This window comes from Myxocyprinus asiaticus, chromosome 11 (genome assembly GCF_019703515.2).
Source record: "Myxocyprinus asiaticus isolate MX2 ecotype Aquarium Trade chromosome 11, UBuf_Myxa_2, whole genome shotgun sequence".
Taxonomy (NCBI): domain Eukaryota; kingdom Metazoa; phylum Chordata; class Actinopteri; order Cypriniformes; family Catostomidae; genus Myxocyprinus; species Myxocyprinus asiaticus.
This window is the reverse complement of record NC_059354.1, coordinates 39,575,639-39,597,505: the sequence shown is the minus strand read 5'-3', so window position 1 is coordinate 39,597,505 and position 21,867 is coordinate 39,575,639. Positions and strand designations below refer to the sequence as shown.

Genomic DNA, 21,867 nt, shown 5'->3' with positions numbered 1-21,867 from the left:
TTGGACTTCATATGTTACAAGTCATTGCATCTTCATATGTTATCATCTCATTGCAGTGTTGTCCAATTAATTTTCAATAAGATGGATCTAAAAATTGGAAGTAAATTTCTATTTAATTGGAAGCCCACATTTCTAATGAGATGAAAGATTACAAATGGAAATCATAAAAAATAAGTCACGTTATTTATCAGGTGGAAAATCTGTGCTATCGAAGAAATACGCAGGCACTCGCAGTCATTTCCTCTGCCACACACATAGACGTGTTTCACTGGGAGACCTTTTCACATTTCCTAGTGTCTGTCTCCTCCCTCTCTATAGGCTCCTCCTTCCTTTTGATCTCTTGAAAAAGATCCTAAATTAATCCAGAGACATGCATCACCTTGGTATGAATCTCTGTATGCTCTTTACTGTATCACAGGCTTTACTCACAAGCTCACTTACCTCTTTAGTTTAGCTGGTGTATTTTGAGGAGAGTCAGATGGGTTTTTTTTCATATCGGAGTTGAAGAAAAGCATGTTTATGTCTCATGATTTGGAAAAACTGCTGAAGCCATACTTAGTGTGCCCAGACCAAAATTTAAGTCGTTATTCGCCAAGAATCTTGGCATCTGCGCTAGCTCTCTCTGGTGCATTCATGAGAGTCCACAAGAGAAGTAGATTACAAAACACTCAACTGAATTAACTCTTTTCAATAAATTTGTTGATGCAGTTCACAAAACTGTTCTCAATGATTTGTTCATGAATCATACTGGGCTGCATTTCCCAAAAGTATCACAAGCTTAAGTTGATCGTAGAGGACCATTGGTTTCTACGATCTACTTAGTCTTACGATGCTTTTGGGAAACACAGCCCTGGTCTGTTCAACTCACTGACGCAGGTTTTAGAAAAAGGTGCTTCTTGATGGCAGGGGTGAGCCCTGATGACAGCTGAGGCGATTAGGTTTTCTCTGCCTCTGCTACAACTGAAAGAGGTCAGTGAAAGTGGGTGCAAGGGGAAAGAAGGGGGTGAGGAGGGTGAATGAATGTCTCCAACAGTGTTTGGGAAGCTGCACTAAAACTGTAGCTTCCCAAGCTACAAACTACTGTCAAGCTACTTGTTTGAAAAAGTTGTTCTCAACACGCAAAGTTACCAGCAAGAAGTTTAAGACTACTCTAAATCTTTTCAGGGCATCAGCATTACTAAATACATACAGTATGTAAAAGATTTTTAATTTTCACAATCAGAGCAGTATTTTCTCTGACATAAAAAAATAAACAAAAATGAGGATCTTAATTTGGGTGAGAGCATTCTACTTAAACAGATAAAGTAAGTTAGTAGCATTGTTCTTTTAAGTTAGTTACTCCCCAACACTGGTCTCCAGACTATTGGCCCTCAACTGGGGGTGGGGAAAGGGCCCACAAGACAGATTTATATGAGAGGAAAAGGAAAAACTCAGTCTCTACACCCTGTGAGGTAACAGGCATCAGTCTTCTTAAGACTCTCCGACTCCCCTAACCTCATTCCCAAAAAATCAGCTTTCATTTAACATACAGTCTGATTTATCTCTGCTTCTTATTCCTCACAGACAACATAAAGTCTGCACTTTGCCTACACACTTCTATGTTTAATAACATGATGAGGGACACTGACGAAGTTCCACTTCTGGACAAAAATCTCTCCCTGCTCAGATGACACATAACTGAGCATTCAGTAGAAAGTATGATCAAACCCAATTTGTATACAGTGCATTTGACACTCTGGGCATTCTCTCAGCCAACTTTAAAAAAGGAATTAATTATGAGGTGCCAAAACGGATGCTTTTTAGAGGATCGGAGTTCCCATGCTAGGCACTTATTGGCTGCTTCTCCATCATTATATGGTCAAAGACATTAAAAAAAATGTTTTTAAAATTTTTGTTTTGTAAAGAAATTCACATATAAAGATCATGAGAATCATAAATTCAGTCAAGTGCATCCAGACTTTTGACTGGTAGTGTTGGTGCAAAGATACTCATCTTTTTATCTTAGCAAAATTTTTGAATGGATGAATGAATTTTATGGGCTGTAATTTTTCAACTTACATATTAAAGAAAGTCTTTCTATATTTTACTGTGGGTAAGTTTTGGGAAATCTCCAGAATATTTCATGAACTGGTGCTTTGGTTTACAAACGACTTCACTGTTCTGTTTTTGTAAATCCCCTTTCACTGAAGAGAAAACATACCCTGAGATTTTGGAGAAAGTAGTCGCATCCTAGCCAAATGTCCTGCCAATTATAGCTATCAGCTGGCGCCATGTGCCATTCCCCATTCTTTGCAACATCATAGTCAGCATGTTTAGATGCAGTCCTTTATATGTGAATATTGTTAATCATTTTGATATAATCATCTTGCAAGCCAGCTAGGCTTACATTTAAAAACTGTTTTGTCAGCTAACCAAAAAATGTATAATATTAAAAGGGATAGTTCACCCAAAAATGAAAATTCTCTCATTATTTACTCTCTTTATTATTTACCCCACATCATATCCCAGGTGTTTTGGACTTTCTTTCTTCACCAAAACACAACAGAAAATTATCTTAGATCAGTAGATCCTTAAAATGCAAGTGAATGGAGATTTCTCTTTTGAAGCTCCAAAAATCACAGACAGTCAGCGTTAACGTCATCTATATGACACCAGCTGTTAAATAAATGTTTTCTAAAGTGACACAATCACTTTTGGTGTGAAAAAGATAAATATTTAAGTACTTTTTTTAACTCTAAATCCTGCTTCCATTCTGCAGCGGTAAGCGCTTGTGACATAATCGCATTGGCATTTGAAACACGCAAGAACTGAGGCAAGTGCGTCACAGCCGGAAGAGCAGCGCTGTTTACAAGTGAGAGGGAGGAACGCTGTACAGTAGCTTGGTTGATTTTAGTTTTGATCTGTTTTAATCTGTTTCTTTACTCACAATGATGCATTTGTGTGTTCATCCTGGATGTCTCAACCGAGAGGAGAACGTGAGATTATGTCTGTATAATGGCAACGCGAATACGTCACACAAGAGACCGCTTGAACTCCACCCTCTCGTGAAGCCTAACGGAAGCGATGATTTATAGTTAAAAGTACTTAAATATTTATATTTTCACACAAAAAGTGATTGTATAGCTTTAGAAAGCATTAATTTAACTGCTGGTGTCATATTGATGAAGTCTATGCTGACTGTCTGTGATTGCTGGAGTTTCAAAAGAGAAATCTCCATTCACTTGCATTTTAAGGACCTACTGAGCTAAGATATTTTTCAATTTTTCTTCAAATGTGTTCTGGTGAAGAAAGAAAGTCATACACATCTGGGATATCATGAGGGTGAGTAAATAATGAGATAATTCGTATTTTTGGGTGAACTATGGCTTTAAATGGATTAATATTATATGACTGAATCAATTTAATCAGATTAGGGTGCACCAAAAATAAATAAATAAATAATAATAATAATAATAATAATAATAATAATAATAATATATATATATATATATATATATATATATATATATATATATATATATATATATATATATATATATAAGGGTAAGATTGAGAAGCAATAGCTCCTAATGATGCACATTTTTACATTATTCAGTGAGTCAATAAAACCCTGAACTGAAGTTGGTCATTCACAGAAGGAACTGGCCTGTGACGAAATTACACTTTTTACAGTCACATTTACCTTGGTAGGTAAAGGACTACAGTGCAACCTGTAAACAGTGAACCAGAGATTATTTAGCATAGATGGGCCACTTCTATTTAAATGAATGTGAGAAATTAAAGCAGCTCTGAGCGCCCAACGGTCAACGGATGTAGAAAGGAAGTCCCGCTTTATAGTTAAAATCACCTTTTAAATACAGACATCACCTGTCAATCAACTCTAGAACGCGCATCCACATTAGCTATACAAGCCGGGAAATTTGCGTTTTTTAGTAATATGAGGTAAAGAATCACAATTTATGATTCCAGTATTGTCAGATTTTATTGCTGATTTGAAATATGTTCTTTGATCGTTTGACCAATCGTTTTTGAGATTTTGGTCTTTCTCCATTCAAGTAGATAGGAGCTGCACTGTCATGACTGGAAATAGCCTCCCGAGAGTGTTCCAAAGACGGCCGACAGTTGTCTGACTTGCTAGAAAGACTTGAGTGAACACATCTTGAACTCTCGAACTGGGGCATCTCCACGGAAACGGGGCGCGCTGTACCTCGTGACCCCGCACCAACCCCATTCATAATTCCTCAGCTTTTCTTTTTTTCTCATGGTCTGCAGATAACACACAGGCTGTCAGAGAGGGCCTTATGGGGTAACACGTTCCCCTCCTAACTCTCAATTTTGAGAAAACATTTTGATCTTCAATATTACAATAAATATCGTGAAGAAAAGTTTCTGTTTGTTGTCTTCCCAAGTTGCAATGACTTTACGCGTCGCCCCCATCTCCATTTGGGGAGCGCGATCCCTCCCCTCTGTTCCCAACGGCCCAATCCGCTCATGTGCGGGTCTGGCATCAACTCTGGGGTAAATTATGCGCGTATATAAACGTCTATACTTGCCTTGAGAACGCTGAGTTTCCTCCAAGCTGTGGTCCACTCCCGGTGTTTACTCCCCTCCCGGCGGACAAATAGACTATTGAAAAATGGCACCTAAGAAGGACGCTAAGAAGCCAGATCCCCCCAAGAAGGCAGAGCCCGCACCTGCTCCAGCGCCCGAGCCCGAAGCTCCACCTAAACCCGCCGCAGTAGATCTGTCTGCCGTGAAGGTAACACGACCATTCATGTGGTGTGATGGCATTAAACAGAAATCAACATTTTAAAACAAAAAGTGTAAACCATAAATTGTGCTTTATGTGGTAACATCTAAATTAACTGGATTTATTCAAGTCAAAACATTATTTCAGTTAATTGAAATTAAAGTGTATGCAGTTGTAGGCCATATGATATGAATTACTGTATCATAAATTATATAACACTGATGCTGATCAGTTGGTGAACTTTCGCAGCCCCATAGAATAACGAATAATCGAATCAAATATTGTTCACAGAATATAGTTAATGTTACATGTCAGGGACTAACCTGTATCTTAAAAGGAAGGATGCCACCGAATCGATTTGCTTGATAAAAATGACGTTTGCGATCAACAGGTTGGGTAACACTTTTTATTAACTAACATTAAATAACATTAACATATACTGCACCATGTAATGTGCAGAGCTTGAGTTGCAGAGCATTAGTTAGATGGAAATATCACGGAAATTTGATTCATATTTTTATATGTACATAGATTAATGATCTGTGAAACAATTTTTATTATGTTTAAGGCATTGAGTTAATAGGAAGTGCTGTCTTACATTGTTCTTGTACTGACAGAATGACTTTTGAATTATCTATTATTGGAGGATGATTCAGCACCACGGATAGTTCCGATCGGTTGTTAATCAAACGCCACGCCCCTGCGCTTATCTGATTGGCTAATTGCGTTGATGAGTGAACATCTGCGATTTAACGTATCCAAATGTGGAGAAGGTTCACTTATAACCAAACATGGGGCTCCTGTCTACCCTCCTTACTGTGCTGTGAGCAGCTGAGGGACTAAATTAAGCATGCAAAGATCTGGGGCTCACTCTTCAGTTTTCAATCAAAGCAGTTGTTGATGCATTTGTGAATAACTTACCGGTCGTAACGATTTTTATTGATGAGATGAATTTCATCAGGTCTTGAAAATCAGTCTGAATTTTTGAGAATTATGTAGTGGAAAACAACAATCATCATTCTTTCAGCCATTGTATATATAGGCTACTGTATGCATGTGACATCCTCGTATATATCTATCTATATATATATATATATATATATATATATATATATATATATATATATATATATATATATATATATGCACTCCTATGTCCCTTACCTGACGTAACTTAGTATTATAGGGTTTAAATGTAAAAATATTCAAGAATGGGATAGAAATAAAATGTTCCTCTGTTTTCCTGTAGGTTGATTTCAGCCAGGACCAGATGGAAGGTGAGATTATTATTATTCTATAACCCTTGCTCACACATATCTGCACAAAATATTGTTTGGGTGTGGTCCCTGAAATAATAAAAAATATAATTTATAAAAAATCTATTATATATCTATTTATTTTATACCCTATTTTAATTCAACAAATTATAATCTGGCTGTTGTTGTTGTGCCCGGGCAGGAATTTAATAATGGCACCAGCAATATCAATTCAACTGCCTGGAAAACTCCAAGTGGTTTAAAGTGGAAGACTTGTGTCAAATTCCTTAAGTGCTCTGGGATTTACTTCAATTGGCACCATAAAGTTCAAGCAATTTAATGCATCTTCACAGTAAATTTGCACCATTGTCCAGGACTGTGTTTTACATGGAAGAATATGGCCATTGCTTATAGAGGGGCAGTTTATCAGCAGCCTGGGTGTTAGTTACACTGCAGTCAGCGTTCTAGACTCACATGGTAATGACTTTATAAGGAGGGGGTTATATTCTTGGGCGAGCATATCAATTCCAAGTCGACTCTTTGAATGTCTTCCCCAGCCATGCTGTTGGTGGCAGCTGGCTTTGTGTGGAAATCAGATGAAGCTATCAATCATTCAGCAGATCACCTTCCAGTGAGCCTATAGACCCGTAGACATAAAGTCCATAGAAATAGTGAGCACTGATTATTACTCAGTGTAGCCGCTCTCCCCAGGCACGCATGCAGCTGTCTGTTTGAATTAGCAGCATTAAATGAGTGAACTGAGTCACACTGAACCCACAGATTGGTGGTCTAACATGCTGTGATTAACAAAGCAACCTGAGATTGTTGTAGACACCTAGTTTGTGAGATCCAAACAAAATGCATCATCGTAGGGATCTTCCTAACTGTAGATACAGTGCAATAAATGTTATTAATGTATAAGTCAAAGTATGTAAAATAATATAAATAAGTCTTCATTTGAACATCTTTGCATTATATGTTTAGAGTGCCTCATTAAAGGTGATGTGTGCAGTTTTAATGTTATATACAGTACATTAGATTTGTTTGGGGAAACTTGTTTGGAATCAGTCATTTTTGTTGCAGTTCAGTCCGGTGATGCTATTGGCACAGAAATTACACTCTTCAGCCTTGACTCTCTCATTACAATTCCAGATTACAGGGAGGCCTTCGGACTTTTTGACAGAGTTGGTGACAGCAAGGTGGCCTACAACCAAATTGCTGATATCATGCGTGCATTGGGACAGAACCCAACCAACAAAGAGGTGGCAAAGATCCTGGGCAACCCTAATGCTGATGGTAAGGAGTGGGGGGGAGGGGGGTGGGGGGGGACAACACATTTTAGTTTACCCCAAAATGAAAAAGTTAATCTGTTATTTACTCCCCCTCATGTTGGGTGAACTACAGTATCCCTTTAATTCAAAACATTCAATTTTCATTAGTGTTAGTATTTGTAGCAGCATTAGTTTCAAGATATTTCAAACTTAGCATTGACAGGAAGCTTTCACCATGGCATATTTCAAATGCCACTATAATTGGTAGAAGGCTTGTGTCATGACAGGTGCTTGCAGTGCATTACATCTTGCTACTTCTGCCTTCCCTGCCCCATGAACCCTCCATTCACCTTTAACCTCTTCCCCCCTTAACAGACATGGCAAACAAGAGAGTCGACTTCGAGGGCTTCCTGCCCATGCTGCAGTTCGTGGTCAACAGCCCAAACAAGGCATCATTCGAGGACTATGTTGAGGGTCTGCGTGTATTTGATAAGGAAGGCAACGGAACAGTAATGGGTGCTGAGCTGCGTATTGTCTTGTCAACATTGGGTAAGGGGCCAAAACAAACAGGTTGATGCCATTACTGCAATTCTAGATCAGCATTCACATGAAGTGTATTCATATGAAACAGATATTTTAAATTTGTTTTTGGCCTTATTAAATCACGTGTTTGTTAATAGTGTCAAAAAGCCATGCAATAATACTATTGACTCCAGAAGTACACTTAAGCCACACTTAAAATGTATTCTATGAATATCTTTGCTTTATATAATAAAATATCAAACCAAGTGGAATTAATTTTATAGAAATACAGCACAAACACCTTAAGCAAAACATTTCACAAAAAGAAGTTTTAACTTGAGACGAACTGACCTCATATAATGCACGCACAAAAAAATCATCTAGACATTAGTTGTTTTAAAGTCCTTGCAAAAATGCTTTAGAGAATTGAAGTTAGTTCTTAGAAAATCTCTAGCATCACTTGCTTGCAGATGCCACTTGGTTGGATATTTTGTTGTGAAATTCACATTTTAAGGATGACATAAGTGTCCAAAACCTTTTGGGTACACTGTTTGTAGTAAATTTGACATAATATAATCTTTTTAAATTGGGCATGGACTTTGAAATGTTTGTGGCCCTCATCTTGACCAACCTATTCCCCTCTCTCCTCCAGGTGAGAAAATGAATGAAGCCGAGATTGACGCTCTCATGGTAGGCCAGGAGGATGAAAACGGCTGTGTGAACTTTGAGGGTCAGTTCAGCATGTCCTTTTATTGTCTCAGTACACATTTATCACATCTGAAAATTCAACGGTGATTGCTAGAGTTCCCATAGTTATGGAGAACCTGGAAATATCAGGAAATTTTAAAACCATGGCCTGAAAAAGTCTCGGAAAAAGAGTATACATCAGGGAAATATCATGCATTTATGCAGCACATATGATTTGTTCTTTGTGGTGTTCTAAAATATTTCATTTTCTAGAAATATTTTTTTCTAGACAATGCGCTTTGCAAGTGCTTGTGTAGAGTAAAATGTATTAAATACAATTAAGTACACTAACAATTATAATTGTTTAAATCTATACTTATTAAAAACTTGAAAATATAGAAAAACAGAAAGGGAAATCCACCCCAGAAATCTTTAAAAATGAATAAAAAAAAAAAATAATAATAATAATAAAAAAGATATTTCCAGTTGTTCATGATTACTTGAATTCATATAAATTAATTAAAAAAGTGTGGGAACCCTGATTTCATGATTGTGCTGATTACAAGGTATTGACTACAAAGTGATCACGTTTGTTTGTTGTTCTAAGCTTCACATGGACATTCCCTTTTCAATCTTTCCGTTCTGAATAGCTTTCGTCAAACACATCATGTCTGTGTAAGAAGAGTTTTGAGGAAACTGAATCATTTCTCCAGACTCCATGATGTGAGGACATCCACGCAATGTTTCCAACACCAACTTAGACACGGATAAAAGGAATAAGGGATGTCACTCATAAACATTTATTTTGTTTTTTTGTTATTCCTATTTTTTTTCCACTTGAATCCTATTTCTTTTGTTCATTCTTGGAAGTCATTCATATTTTTCCAGCAAAGGCATTTTGTTTTTGTTCAAGCTGGGATAAGCCTCTCCGTAGCGGAACAGTTGTGAGGGATGGTGTGTTTGGTGGGGGCATCATAACTACACATAAAAAACAGACATCACCTCACTTGATCCCTCACTGCCTGGATCGCAAAGTTGAAAGGTGCTAAATCTACTGCCATAACTAGACTGCATATCTTCCTTACCCCTTTCCCTAGAGTCTTAATTTATTTTTTGCCTCTGTCAATTCTCATAATAAACTTTTCACAAAGTACCAGCCTTGTCGTGATTAATGTTCCTGTACTCAGTGCAGAAAGACAGGAAACAGCAAAGTGTACAGGTGAGTGTATCATTTAAATAGCTTAGCAGTAACATCAAAGGCCTTTAAAGGAATAGTTCACCCAAAAATTTTAATTTACTCACCCTCAGGCCATCCAAGATGCATCTTAGTTTTTTTTCTTCATCAAAACAGAATTTAAGACTTTTAGGATTTCATTTCAGGCCTCCTCCTCTAAACAATGCAAGTGAATGTCCTCCATTTTTTGACGGTCCAAAATGCATATTTTGGATGCATCAAAATAATCCACATGACTCCAGTCAACAAATAAAGTTCTTCTGAATGCAAATGATTGGTTATTTTGAGAAACAAAACAATACTTATATACTTTTTAACTACAAATGTTCGCTTCCATACATCTCTGTGACCTGCGCTCATAAGAGGGATGATGTAAGCTCGTTGGTATGGTACGCATCACGTGGAGGAGGAGGCAGGAAGCGCATCATTGTTTAGAAGAGAAACTTGCACAGAGCAAAGACCAAGTGCCGTTCACAAACCAAAACAGTCCAAAACAATTTCAAGACAATATAAAATAAAATAAAAAATCATTTCCAAATAATAATAATTAAAAAAAAAACAATGTAAACAAAGACGCTCCTCCACGTGCTGCGTGACCTTACCAACGAGCTTACGTCATCACCCTCATGAGCGCACGTCACAGAGATGTACGGAAGCGAACATTTGTAGTTAAAAAGTATATAAGTATTGTTTTGTTTCTCAAAATAATCAATCGTTTGGGTTCAGAAGAGACTTATTTGTGGACTGGAGTCGTGTGGATTATTTTGATGCACCCTAAATATGCATTTTGGACCGTCAAAAAATGGAGTACATTCACTTGCATTGTTTAGAGGAGGAGGCCTGAAATGAAATCCTAAAAGTCTTAAATTCTGTTTTGGTGAAGAAAGAAACTCAGATACATCTTGGATGGCCTGAGGGTGAGTAAATTATCAGCAAATTTTCATTTTTGGGTGAACTATTCCTTTAAGTTCAATTGAGCTGCATAAAATCAACATGAAGCGCTGTTTGTAACCCATTTCGCCCATAATATGCTGTATTTCCGAATGAAACAGAATATTCAATGAGAAAAAAAATGGCCGCATGACAAGGTTAGAGGAGAGGGGTTGAAAAATAAGAGGGCAGGATGATGTCGGACAAGTCGTTCAGAAGCAGAGCAAGTTATTTCAGTACATTTAAATGCACCATTCCAAATTGTGTGCAATAAGAACAGGAATGCGTATTGAGAAAATAATAGGATCTATTTTGATTTCATGTTGACTTTTAAATGTACATTATGTTAACATTAGAATAATTAATGAAAAGGTATCCATTCCTTTAAATTAGTTTAAAGGATTTTTTTTTCATCGGAGTGAGTTGAACATCAGTATTAAAGTAATGTCCTGTTGTGTCTAACTGAATTTATAATTATGACATTTAAATGAATCTTTCAACAGTAAACAATTTCAAATGTATCAAATGATTAATTGTGAACAAATTCAAATTCTGAGGACTGTCAAAGGGAATTTATTATGTTAGCCGATACACATCTACATGACACAAACATGTCAGAATAATCAAATCAGACTCATGTTTTGTTCATTTTCTGTATTTTTATTGTCATAACTGTTAAGGGCATTTATAATCTGTATCATACCAACAGGAAAAAAAACTGCGTACATCTATGTGACCTTTTAATACATTTACAGCAGCTTTGGGAATAAGGGAAGGGTGGGTAAGACTCAAGAGGGGCAGAGAAACACAGAAGCCTACAAATGACAGCTGTTTCTAGGGAAAAGGGGGTAGAACCACAAATGACGAGAGTAAAAATATACTGAAGTACCGTGTTCAAACAAATGCAAGCCGAGTGAGTATCCTTTTTTTTACGTTTGTTTTAAGTTCCGCCTCCTAAGTTCACTCACACAAACAAAAAGAAACCTAAGCATCCAAGCAGAATTCAGCAGACAAACACAGGGCCTATGACTCACCAACAGAGTCCCGAGTAGCTGCTCCCTACGTTAAAGAATAAATGAGGCCCACAGCACCACCCATCTCGCTCAGACAGCCACAAACCAAGTGGATCTATTATCATCATGCCTCTAAAAGAGGCCATACGTGGTTCACACTTCAAGACAGCAGATTTAGAGCTGTTACACCCAGACACATGGCTGCATTTGAACAAAACTCCATGACTCATGTATTGTCCTTTCTTTGTTCCTTTGTTTAAAGATGCTGTAAGTGATGCTAGCCATTCTGGAACTTACTTCTATCAGATAGACTCAAGATTGTTGGAATAAATGCGAACGGAAGAATACCTATATCATTTGGTGTAAGCCCTCTTACCTCCACCCAGGACGGGGCCTAAACTGGTGGAGATGGTGTGAGATGGGGGGTGAAAACATGGAGGTATGTGAACAATGAGAGGCAGCTGTGATTGGATGAGATGCCTAATAGAATGAATCCCGAGATCTTCCTGCTAGAACTACGCTTACGCTTACATTTACGCCAGACTTTTTTACAGAATTCGACACTCTGGCTCGCTCCAAAACAACAAGTGATACTGTTGTGGTCAGAAACGTAGCTGGAGAGCAGCAGCTCGTTATCTCAGCATTGACAAAAGCAATGGTTGCAAAATAGGTTTGTCATATGACAAACTAGCTACTTGAAAACTGAAAACTGCTTATGAAGCAGAATATGGTTTAACTTGAATGTTCCATTTCAACTACCATACTCTCAGCTTCATGCTGCCCATATTTAGGCTGCTCTGTGAACGTGCTAAATGATTGACAGGCAGAAAGTGCCTCAAAGTCTCCTGATTGGCTAAACAAATAATCTGACAGCGGCCTGTGTTCTAATTTTTCCCCACTGTTTACAGAGACAGGTGTGATTTTTCAAGACACTTTTTGTATTTCAGTGATATTTGTCAGGAAATAGGGGCATTTTCTGTGTGTCATTCCATGAAAAACATCGCTAACAGCACCTTTAAAGTAATACTGTTTGTAATATAGCCATCATGTGTAATATAAAGCACAAACCTGCTTAATCAGTTCCAAAAAAGATCCACTTTTCTTACCAAAAGCAAAGGCAGGGGTGCACAATGGAGCCATGGTCAATGTCGGTGCAGTCATCTGAAATAATGTACTTAAGCTTAATGACGTTGCTAGTATCTACAAAAAACATGAAGTGTTCATTTTATCCAATGTTTCAGCAAATAACTTACTAAAATCCCTTGAAATAGAAAATAGCCTCTTTTGTGCCCTAGAATACATGCTTGTCATACTATCTAGGTTTCCTTTTAATAATGCAATTGTACTGTTATCGAAGGAGTAATAATTTTTTTTCTTTTCAATTGAGCATAAGATGTTGAGACAAAGAGCTGGTAGATTTTTAAATATATTCCCTTATATTATATGTTTTGTTTGCAGTGGAAATGTGTATTTTCAAGTCCATGCACTGAATGGGCAAAAAAACACGTGCAGCATGGAAACATCGTGCCACATTCTCATGTAGAAAATATTTCCGATTCCTGGTTCTGCCAACCGACTTCACGCAATACACCTGAAGCTGACCCTAGTCCAGCATTTGAGGCCACTGTCTGTACACACCATAAAAAGTCAAACATATAACATCGGTAATAAAAAGCACAGGTAGCTCTCTAGCCAAGTCATTATTCAATAAAATGAACAAAAAATAAACAGATAATTATTTTTTTCTGTGTTAGATAGTCACAATAGGGTTCTGCAAATTGTTGACAGATAAAGAGGGAAGAGTGAGTAGAGGTGTGAATGGGAAGTGAAATTGTAGTGTCTTCCATAAATACTGGGGACGGGGGGGGGGGGATTTGTGCCAATCGTGAAATCACTAAAGGGGAACTACTGTAGATTGAGCAGAGGGGAAATTGAACAATGTTGCTAGACACTGGGAATGTGGTGGAGGATTCACAAGCCCTGTTTGGCCAGGGCAGCAGTCACATCCTCAGCCAGCGTGGCCAGCTGTGGAGACTCGAGCACGTTGATGCTCCCAGACGAAGACATGTGGCTGTGCCGGTGAGGAGAGGTGCCTCCCGACACCCCGATCGTCTCAATCACAATCTCTGCCCCATGATCCACACGTGCTTTGGCCACGTCCCGAAACGCCAGCTTATGGCTTTCGATCTTAGGGAAGAAGGAAAATAGCAAGTTGGTAATGGTCACTTAAAGGGATAGTTCTGCTGTCACTATTCACCCTCATGTTTTTCCAAAACTGTATGACTTACTTTCTTCCATGAAACACAAAATGAGAGGCGGAATGACAATCTCAGTAATTTTAATTGCCTAACATCTCCTTTTGTGTTCCACGAAGAAAGAAAGTCATATGGGTTTGGAAAAACATGAGCGTGAGTAAATGATGTCAGAATAAAAATGTCTGGGTGAACTCTCCCTTTAACTCAAGCACATCTTCATGTGGCATGTAAAACCAAGGCAGTTGTTTACACAAACATATGACTTTTATTGAAATTTTTTGTTTTATAAACTCACCTGTACATGGCCTCCTCCAGGTACATGGTGAGCATTATCCAGGGAGCCCACTTTTGCATGGGCTTTTTCTCTGAAGTCCAGCTTCACACTCTCAATGCGCACATGGCCACCCCCTGAGACACAGGGAGAGTCATAGAACAAAGAAATTTAGTATAATCAATTTCTTGCATCTTTGCTGGTGCAAACTTCAACCCCCCAAAAACCACCTCCAAACCTATATGCTTTTATTTTTTTCATGGAAAACAAAAGAAGAATTCTTGAAAAATATTCATGCAGTTTTTTATCCATACTACAACTTAAATTGTATTATTATTTAAAATATTTATTTTGTATTATTTTTTGTATTATTTTAAATATTTTATTATATATATTATATATTTATTATATAAACAATATATATGTTAAATATATTTATGTGAAGTATTCATTCAAAAAAAAAAAAAAAAAAACAGTATTTACACTACCGGTCAAAAGTTTTGAAACACTTGACTTTCTCATGATCTTAAAAATCTTTTGATCTGAAGGTGTATGCTTAAATGTTTGAAATTAGTTTCGTAGACAAAAATATAATTGTGCCACCATATTAATTTATTTAATTATAAATCTAAGATTTTATTAAAAAAAAAATTTTTTTGAAATTGATGACTTGGACCAAATAATAAAGAAAAGCAGCCAATAACTGCCCAGCATATAGATGGGAACTCCTTCAATACTGTTTAAAAAGCATCCCAGGGTGATACCTCAAGAAGTTGGTTGAAAAAATGTCAAGAGTACATTTCTGAAAATTCTAGGCAAAGGGTGACTACTTTGAAGATGCTAAAATATAACACAGTTTTGATTTATTTTGGATTTTGTTTAGTCACAACATAATTCCCATAGTTCCATTTATGTTATTCCATAGTTTTGATGACTTTAATTTATTTATTAATTCATACATACATATATATATATAAAACATAACCTTTTTTGCTCCACTGAAACAATGGCAGCATAGCAGCATATGGTTTGTAATAACATGAGGGAACTATTCCTTCAAGATCCCTAACATTGTTCCTAAATTCTAATCTAGTAAATAGTAATCATTAGATATTATTAAAGAATTCAAAGAAGAAGATTAAAAAATATGACCAGAAGATGGCACTGATGTGACATCCAATAGCCTAGCTCAGGCACTTACAGTCTTTCAATGAACTATCTGAATAACACAGTCAATTTCTGAATCTGTGATGCCCTTAAGTTTCATCAGTCATTAGCATGCTCACCTGGCCTGTGGCGAATATTGTCCAAAGATCCACACTTGGAGGTCACATGACTAAGATCAATCTTCTTAGTTGAAATGTGCACCTGCGAGGAACACCAGAAATTACAATATTTACAACCACTTACACCATTTGGCAGCACATGGAATAGGGGAGTAATGGGGAAAAAGTAATTTTAGTTTCTTTCTTTCTTTTTTTTTCTTTTTTTTTTTTTTAGTAACTACCAGCAAATTAGACATGTCACAATATTCTCAGCAGGAACCATATGTAGAAATATACGAAGCGTCAATAATAACCCCTTCCTTTTTGGGTATTTACATTTAAATACATTTAAATAAGCATTTGACAGAGTCTTATCCAGAGTGACTTCACATTTACACATAATAAGAAGGTATTAGGAATGGCTTTTTGCTGTGGCAACCATAAACTTTACTTATAAACTGGGGAAAAAAAAGAAAAAAGCTTTAAGTAAAAAGTTGAGCACATACATAGAATAAGGCACAGGAAAATTGATGAGTTGAACAGAGCATGTTGTAAATGCGGCTAACTGAGCAACAAATCAAGCTCAACTGATCCATATGCTGAATAAGAACATAAAAAGACCTGATGACTGCACTGAATATCATAATAATTAGGCCCAGATGGTATCAGCAGACTTTTTTCTCATTTTCAGTGCACATTTTGGGAAGAAATCTGCAGAATGCATTGATAACATTTATTAAACAATACTATTATACTATTGTCTTATTGCTAGCTCAAGCACAACCAAATTGGTCAAAATATTTAAGAAACCAGCATACAGTATAAGAGGTGGGGGATGTTTAGAACTTTGCTAATGACAAGTGTTCCAATTCAGTGGGAATCTGTAGAGCTCCATGATGAGTTCTGAATCTAAATTGTCATTTTTATATTACAGTGCACGGGGGATCCATTAAAGGAATATTCCGGGCTCAGTACAACTGAAGCTCTTCCACTGTTCGCTTATTTCTTTACACACAATTTTTTACAAACTATGAGGGAAACATTTGTTATCTATGGTAACCAACTTAACCAGCTTAACTTATATTGAACCCAAAATCCTCCTTTGAACTTCATAACCTGAGAAAACATGTGGCCATTATAGCTTTGTTGTGATATATAGTGACTCAAAGTGACTGACTGACTGCTGCTGCGTGGGGCAGAAAAAGCAGATCTGACTGATGTACAGACATGACTATGCAGATATCAGCTCTGACAATTAAAAAAAACTGTCAAGACATTTCAGTATGCAATGTGCACAGTCAGAAAGAACAGAGAGTCTGTACCAAAACCTTGTGAGCTGCCTTCGTAGGCAGCTTTTTAAGGCTTTTTAGACCATTTATAGGAATATTCGTCGGTTTAACGAGTGACATCTTTGTACTTTAAACATTTCCTACTAGTTGCTATACTCATTCAAAATAACAGTGGGAGGCGCTTCATTCATAGTGACTTTAACACGATTGTCATAAAATGTCATTATTCAAATGCGGACCATGATGTTCGTTGGCTGGATGCTCCCTGGACGCCTGGAGCTAATGGAAATTTAAGTGTTTAGATCTCCAAAAAAGCTATCACAAATGGACGCATGAACCACAGCAGTGAAGTTAGACGGTTGAATACGTGCAGTACTAACAAATGTAGCACACATCTTATCTCTGATAGGTGAAAGAAATTTATGCCAACTAATTATAAATTTGAGAGCTAGAGCTCTAAAAGTGACAATAGACCACTCCCATTATAAAGAATGAAGCTGCCCAAGTGATTTACTATTGCATTTAGTCATTTAGCAGACACTTTTCCAAAATGACTGACTGACTGACTGACTGACTGACTGACTGACTGACTGACTGACTGACTGACTGACTGACTGACTGACTGACTGACTGACTGACTCACTCACTCACTCACTCACTCACTCACTCACTCACTCACTCACTCACTCACTCACTCACTCACTCACTCACTCACTCACTCATCTCTCTCTCTCTCTCTCTCTCTCTCTCTCTCTCTCTCTCTCTCTCTCTCTCTCTCTCTCTATATATATATATATACATATACACATACACATACACATACATACATACATACGCAGGGGCAGTGGTGGCTCAGCAGCTAAGGCTCTGGGTTACTGATCAGAAGGTCAGGGGTTCAAGCCCCAGCACTGCCAAAATGCCACTGTTGGGCCCTTGAGCAAGGCCCTTGATCCTAACTGCTCCAGGGGCACTGTATCATGGCTGACCCTGCACTCTGACCCCAGCTGGGATATGTGAAAAAAAAGAATTTCACTGTATAGGTGCAAACATATAATGTGTGATAAAATTATAATTATATATATATACTAACTTGTCCACAGGTCATGCAGACAGCTTCATTGAACAGCTTCATTGATTTTAATAGGAGCGATCCAATATTCCCAATCTCTCTGCTGAGGATATAATTGTAAGCATCTAAATTATGAAACCAATTTCATCACCTCTCTCACAAAGACACTCAGTATCAACAACACGTCTGGACAAGTCACTTCAGGTAAACATTTGATGTTCTTTGAGAAATTATGTTAACTCAGAGCCTTATTTATAGGATTCCTTAATGATACCAGAATTGCTCCCAGGCCAGTAGCATTCTAATTCCTTTGTTATTGTTTACATCCTTGAAATGGTCTATAGGCGGCGTGCTCTTGACCCGAAGGCTTTTCCAAAAAGTAGGCAGCGTTATTATAATAAATTCTAAGGGGCCGTTCACACAGAATGTGTCTTTCCACCCATCTGGGTGTATGTTATATGCTAGACAGATATCTTTGACCGTTGTGCCTTGTTTTTCTGCTTTTTCAGCATCATGCACATTGTTGCATTTTTACAAAAATATATACATATACTGGTAACACTTTACAATAAGGTTACATTCATTAACATTAGTTAATGCATTAGGTATCATGAACAAACAATTAACAATATATTTTTAACAGCATTTATTAACCTTAGTGTTGGTTAGTAAAAATACAATTGTTCCTTGTTAGTTCATGTTAGTTCACAGTGCATTAACTACTGTTAATGTTAGTTAATACAACTTTTGTTTTTTAAAATGTATTAGTATTGTCACAGTCATGGACAGATGAACCCAGTCGCAGACCAGAAATTGAACAAAAATGACTTTTATTAACAAAAATAAAATCTGGGTACAAAAACAACAGAAATATAGTCTAAACCCAATCAGGCTGGGAAAACAAAAACCCATGAGAGGGAAAACACTAACTTAAACAACTGGATAAACTAACTAAGGGTAAAAAACAAACAAACAGAAAGCACTAGAACCAAATCTGGGGCAATAACCAGAAAGCAGTGCTAAGCTGACCAAGACATGGTAGAAATGACAATGAACCAACGAAGACTAGACCAACACAAGAAGAATATAAAGGGAAGGAAATGAGGAGGGTAATGAGGGGAAACAGGTGAGAGCAATTGACATAACAAGGACAGAACAAGGACTAAAAGAGGAGGAGGGGTGAGGGAATGAGGAGGCAGAGACAGGGAAGCACATAGCTAACAAACACAAAGTCATGTGCAGACAAACATAAGAGAAAACCAACAAAAACAAAACAAAAAAAAAATACGAAAATGTCAGAATCCTGACACAGGAAGAAAACAAGACAAAGTGGCAGGACCCTGACAGTAACCCCTCTCTAAGGGATGACTCCAGGTTTCCCAAAGACATCAAACAAACAGAAACCAAAAAAACAACAACACACATGTCCAGCAGAACGGGGGGGTGGGAGGGGGGTCAGACAGAACAGTCCAGGGCAGGGCTGGAAGCGCAGACCAAGGTGGGGTTGGAGGCCAGGGTGGAGCAGGTGGGACAGACCAGGGTGGAGCTGGTAGTTCCAACAAGGGAGGGAGGTTTAGGGAAACCAGGATGGTGGCATCATGAAGGGGGCGGGGTCTGTCAGCCAGGGGAGTGGCTCCATAAAGGGAGCGACATCCGGTGGCCAGGGAGAAGGCTTCAGGGAAGGAGCGGGGTCAGATAGCCATGGGAGTGGCTCCAGTAAGGGAGCGGGGTTCGGAGGACAGGAAGGAAGCTTCAGGAAGGGAATGAGGTCAGGCAGCTCCACCACAGAGGAGAGATCAGGGACGGCCGCTGGGCAGAGGTCAGGGACAGCTGTTGGGCAGAGGTCAGAGACAGCTGCTGGGCAGAGGTAAGACTGGGCAGTGGCAGCCGCTGATGTGGGATCAGACTGGGTGGCGGCCACTGGTGTGGGATCTGCCTGGGTGGTGGCTGTTGGACAAGGGCCAGGCAGGGCGGCGGCCACTAAAAACTGGACAGACAGCGCGGCGGCCGCAGGGGACTGGACAGACAGGTTGATGGCCACAGCGGGCTGAACAGACTGGTCGACAGCTGCTGTGGGCTGAACAGACTGGTCGACAGCAGCAGGGGACTGGGTGAACAGGATGATGACCACAGCAGACTGGACAGACAGAAGGGTGGCCACTGGAGACAGGATGGAATGGTAGGCAGCTTTTGAGAGCTGGGCAGACACACTGGCCGCTGGTGAAGGGACAAACTGAGTGGCAACCGTAGGGGAACGGGCAGACATGCAAGCATTCGCGGGGCATAGGGTGAGATTAGAGGTGGCTGCTGGGAACTAGAAAAACTGGACAGTGGCCGCTGGAGACTGGACAGACTGGCCGTCGGCCGCTGGGGACCGGACAGGCTGAGCGGTGAATGTTGGGGACTGGACAGGCTGAGTGGTGACCGCTGGGGACTGGACAGGCTGAGCGGTGACCGCTGGGGACTGGACAGGCTGAGCGGTGAATGTTGGGGACTGGACAGGCTGAGCGGTGACCGCTGGGGACTGGACAGGCTGAGCGGTGACCGCTGGGGACTGGACAGGCTGAGCGGTGACTGCTGGGGACTGGACAGGCTGAGCGGTGAATGTTGGGGACTGGACAGGCTGAGCGGTGACCGCTGGGGACTGGACAGGCTGACAGTGACCGCTGGGGAGTGAACAGACTGAGCACCGGGCACAGGGGACTGGAAAAACTGTGCAGCGGCTGCGGGGAACTGGACAGACTGAGTGGCAGCTGCTATCGAGGGTTCAGACTGGGCAACAGCCAGGCAGAGTGGTGGCCACTGGGGAGTGATCAGGCTGAGCGGATGCTGCTGGGTACAGGACAGGTTGGGTGGCGGCTGCTGTCGAGGGGTCAGACTGGGCAACGGCCACTGGTGAGGGGTCAATGATCTCCTTAACCAGAAGTGTAGGTGACAGGGAAATGGCCTCTGTGGTGGCTGACCCTCCTGACGACAGTTCAGGACCGCAGGGAAGGTATTTGGGTCTTGGGGATTAGTCCTCCACCAGATAGGAGCTGGGTGGAGTAGAATTCCCATGGTGGAAATGTGGATGGTCTGCTGGGTTCAATAAGATCAGTTAATTCTGTCATGATCATTCAGTCAGGGCTAGCACGCAAATGCCCGCATGTAAACTCCACGGGAGAACGTCGAGCTGAATCCGGGGAGAGTGACAGAGAAAACCTGTTCAGCCTGCTGCTCACTTAAGCACCATCAGTCAATAAATTGGCATGATTGTATAAGGGCTTCAGGCCACGTGACACTCGTACGGTATCCCACAGCCATCATACGCAGCTTTAGTTCTCAGAAAGGGAGCTAATGATAACAAATGGAACCTTATTGTAAAGTGTAACCCATATAATTATAAGACAACATATAAATACACTTACAAATCATTCAATACCAAAATGTATTTTTAAAAATAGTTCAAATTAATTTTATATTTTACCCAATATTCTTGTGCACCATATATATATATATATATATATATATATATATATATATATATATATATATATATATATATATATATATACAGGTGCATCTCAATAAATTAGAATGTCATGGAAAAGTTCATTTATTTCAGTAATTCAACTCAAATTGTGAAACTCATGTATTAAATAAATTCAATGCACACACACTGAAGTAGTTTAAGTCTTTGGTTCTTTTAATTGTGATGATTTTGGCTCACATTTAACAAAAACCCACCAATTCACTATCTCAACAAATTAGAATATGGTGACATGCCAATCAGCTAATCAACTCAAAACACCTGCAAAGGTTTCCTGAGCCTTCAAAATGGTCTCTCAGTTTGGTTCACTAGGCTACACAATCATGGGGAAGACTGCTGATCTGACAGTTGTCCAGAAGACAATCATTGACACCCTTCACAAGGAGGGTAAGCCACAAACATTCATTGCCAAAGAAGCTGGCTGTTCACAGAGTGCTGTATCCAAGCATGTTAACAGAAAGTTGAGTGGAAGGAAAAAGTGTGGAAGAAAAAGACGCACAACCAACCGAGAGAACCGCAGCCTTAT

The 21,867-nt window shown here is 39.1% G+C and overlaps 2 protein-coding genes across 18 annotated transcripts in view; one reads left to right on the top strand and one right to left on the bottom strand.

The window, feature by feature from the left end:
* Positions 1–4,557: 4,557 nt before the first annotated feature.
* Positions 4,558–9,639, top strand: LOC127448525 (myosin, light chain 1, alkali; skeletal, fast-like). Its single transcript, XM_051711145.1, has 6 exons — positions 4,558–4,759; positions 6,000–6,027; positions 7,159–7,302; positions 7,653–7,826; positions 8,452–8,529; positions 9,137–9,639. Exons 1-6 carry the CDS (start codon positions 4,637–4,639, stop codon positions 9,163–9,165), a joined length of 576 nt encoding a protein of 191 aa, XP_051567105.1. The 5' UTR covers positions 4,558–4,636; the 3' UTR covers positions 9,166–9,639.
* Positions 9,640–11,269: 1,630 nt separating this feature from the next.
* The window catches only part of LOC127448476 (microtubule-associated protein 2-like), a 205,174-nt gene continuing 194,576 nt past the window's right edge, over positions 11,270–21,867 (bottom strand). For all 17 annotated transcript variants that reach the window (XM_051711021.1, XM_051711020.1, XM_051711026.1 and 14 more), the window contains 3 exons: positions 15,476–15,557; positions 14,214–14,326; positions 11,270–13,850 (listed from right to left, as the gene is read on the bottom strand). In XM_051711021.1, coding sequence (XP_051566981.1) covers positions 13,635–13,850; positions 14,214–14,326; positions 15,476–15,557 — 411 coding nt within the window. In that variant the 3' untranslated portion in view covers positions 11,270–13,634. The remainder of the gene's footprint in view (positions 13,851–14,213; positions 14,327–15,475; positions 15,558–21,867) is intronic.

Coding starts and splice junctions, on each gene's coding strand:
- LOC127448525 (XM_051711145.1), top strand. CDS start 4,637: ATGGCACCTAAGAAGGACGCTAAGAAGCCAGATCCCCCCAAGAAGGCA. Junction 4,760..5,999: donor TAGATCTGTCTGCCGTGAAG/GTAACACGACCA, acceptor GTTTTCCTGTAG/GTTGATTTCAGCCAGGACCA. Junction 7,303..7,652: donor GGGCAACCCTAATGCTGATG/GTAAGGAGTGGG, acceptor CCCCCTTAACAG/ACATGGCAAACAAGAGAGTC.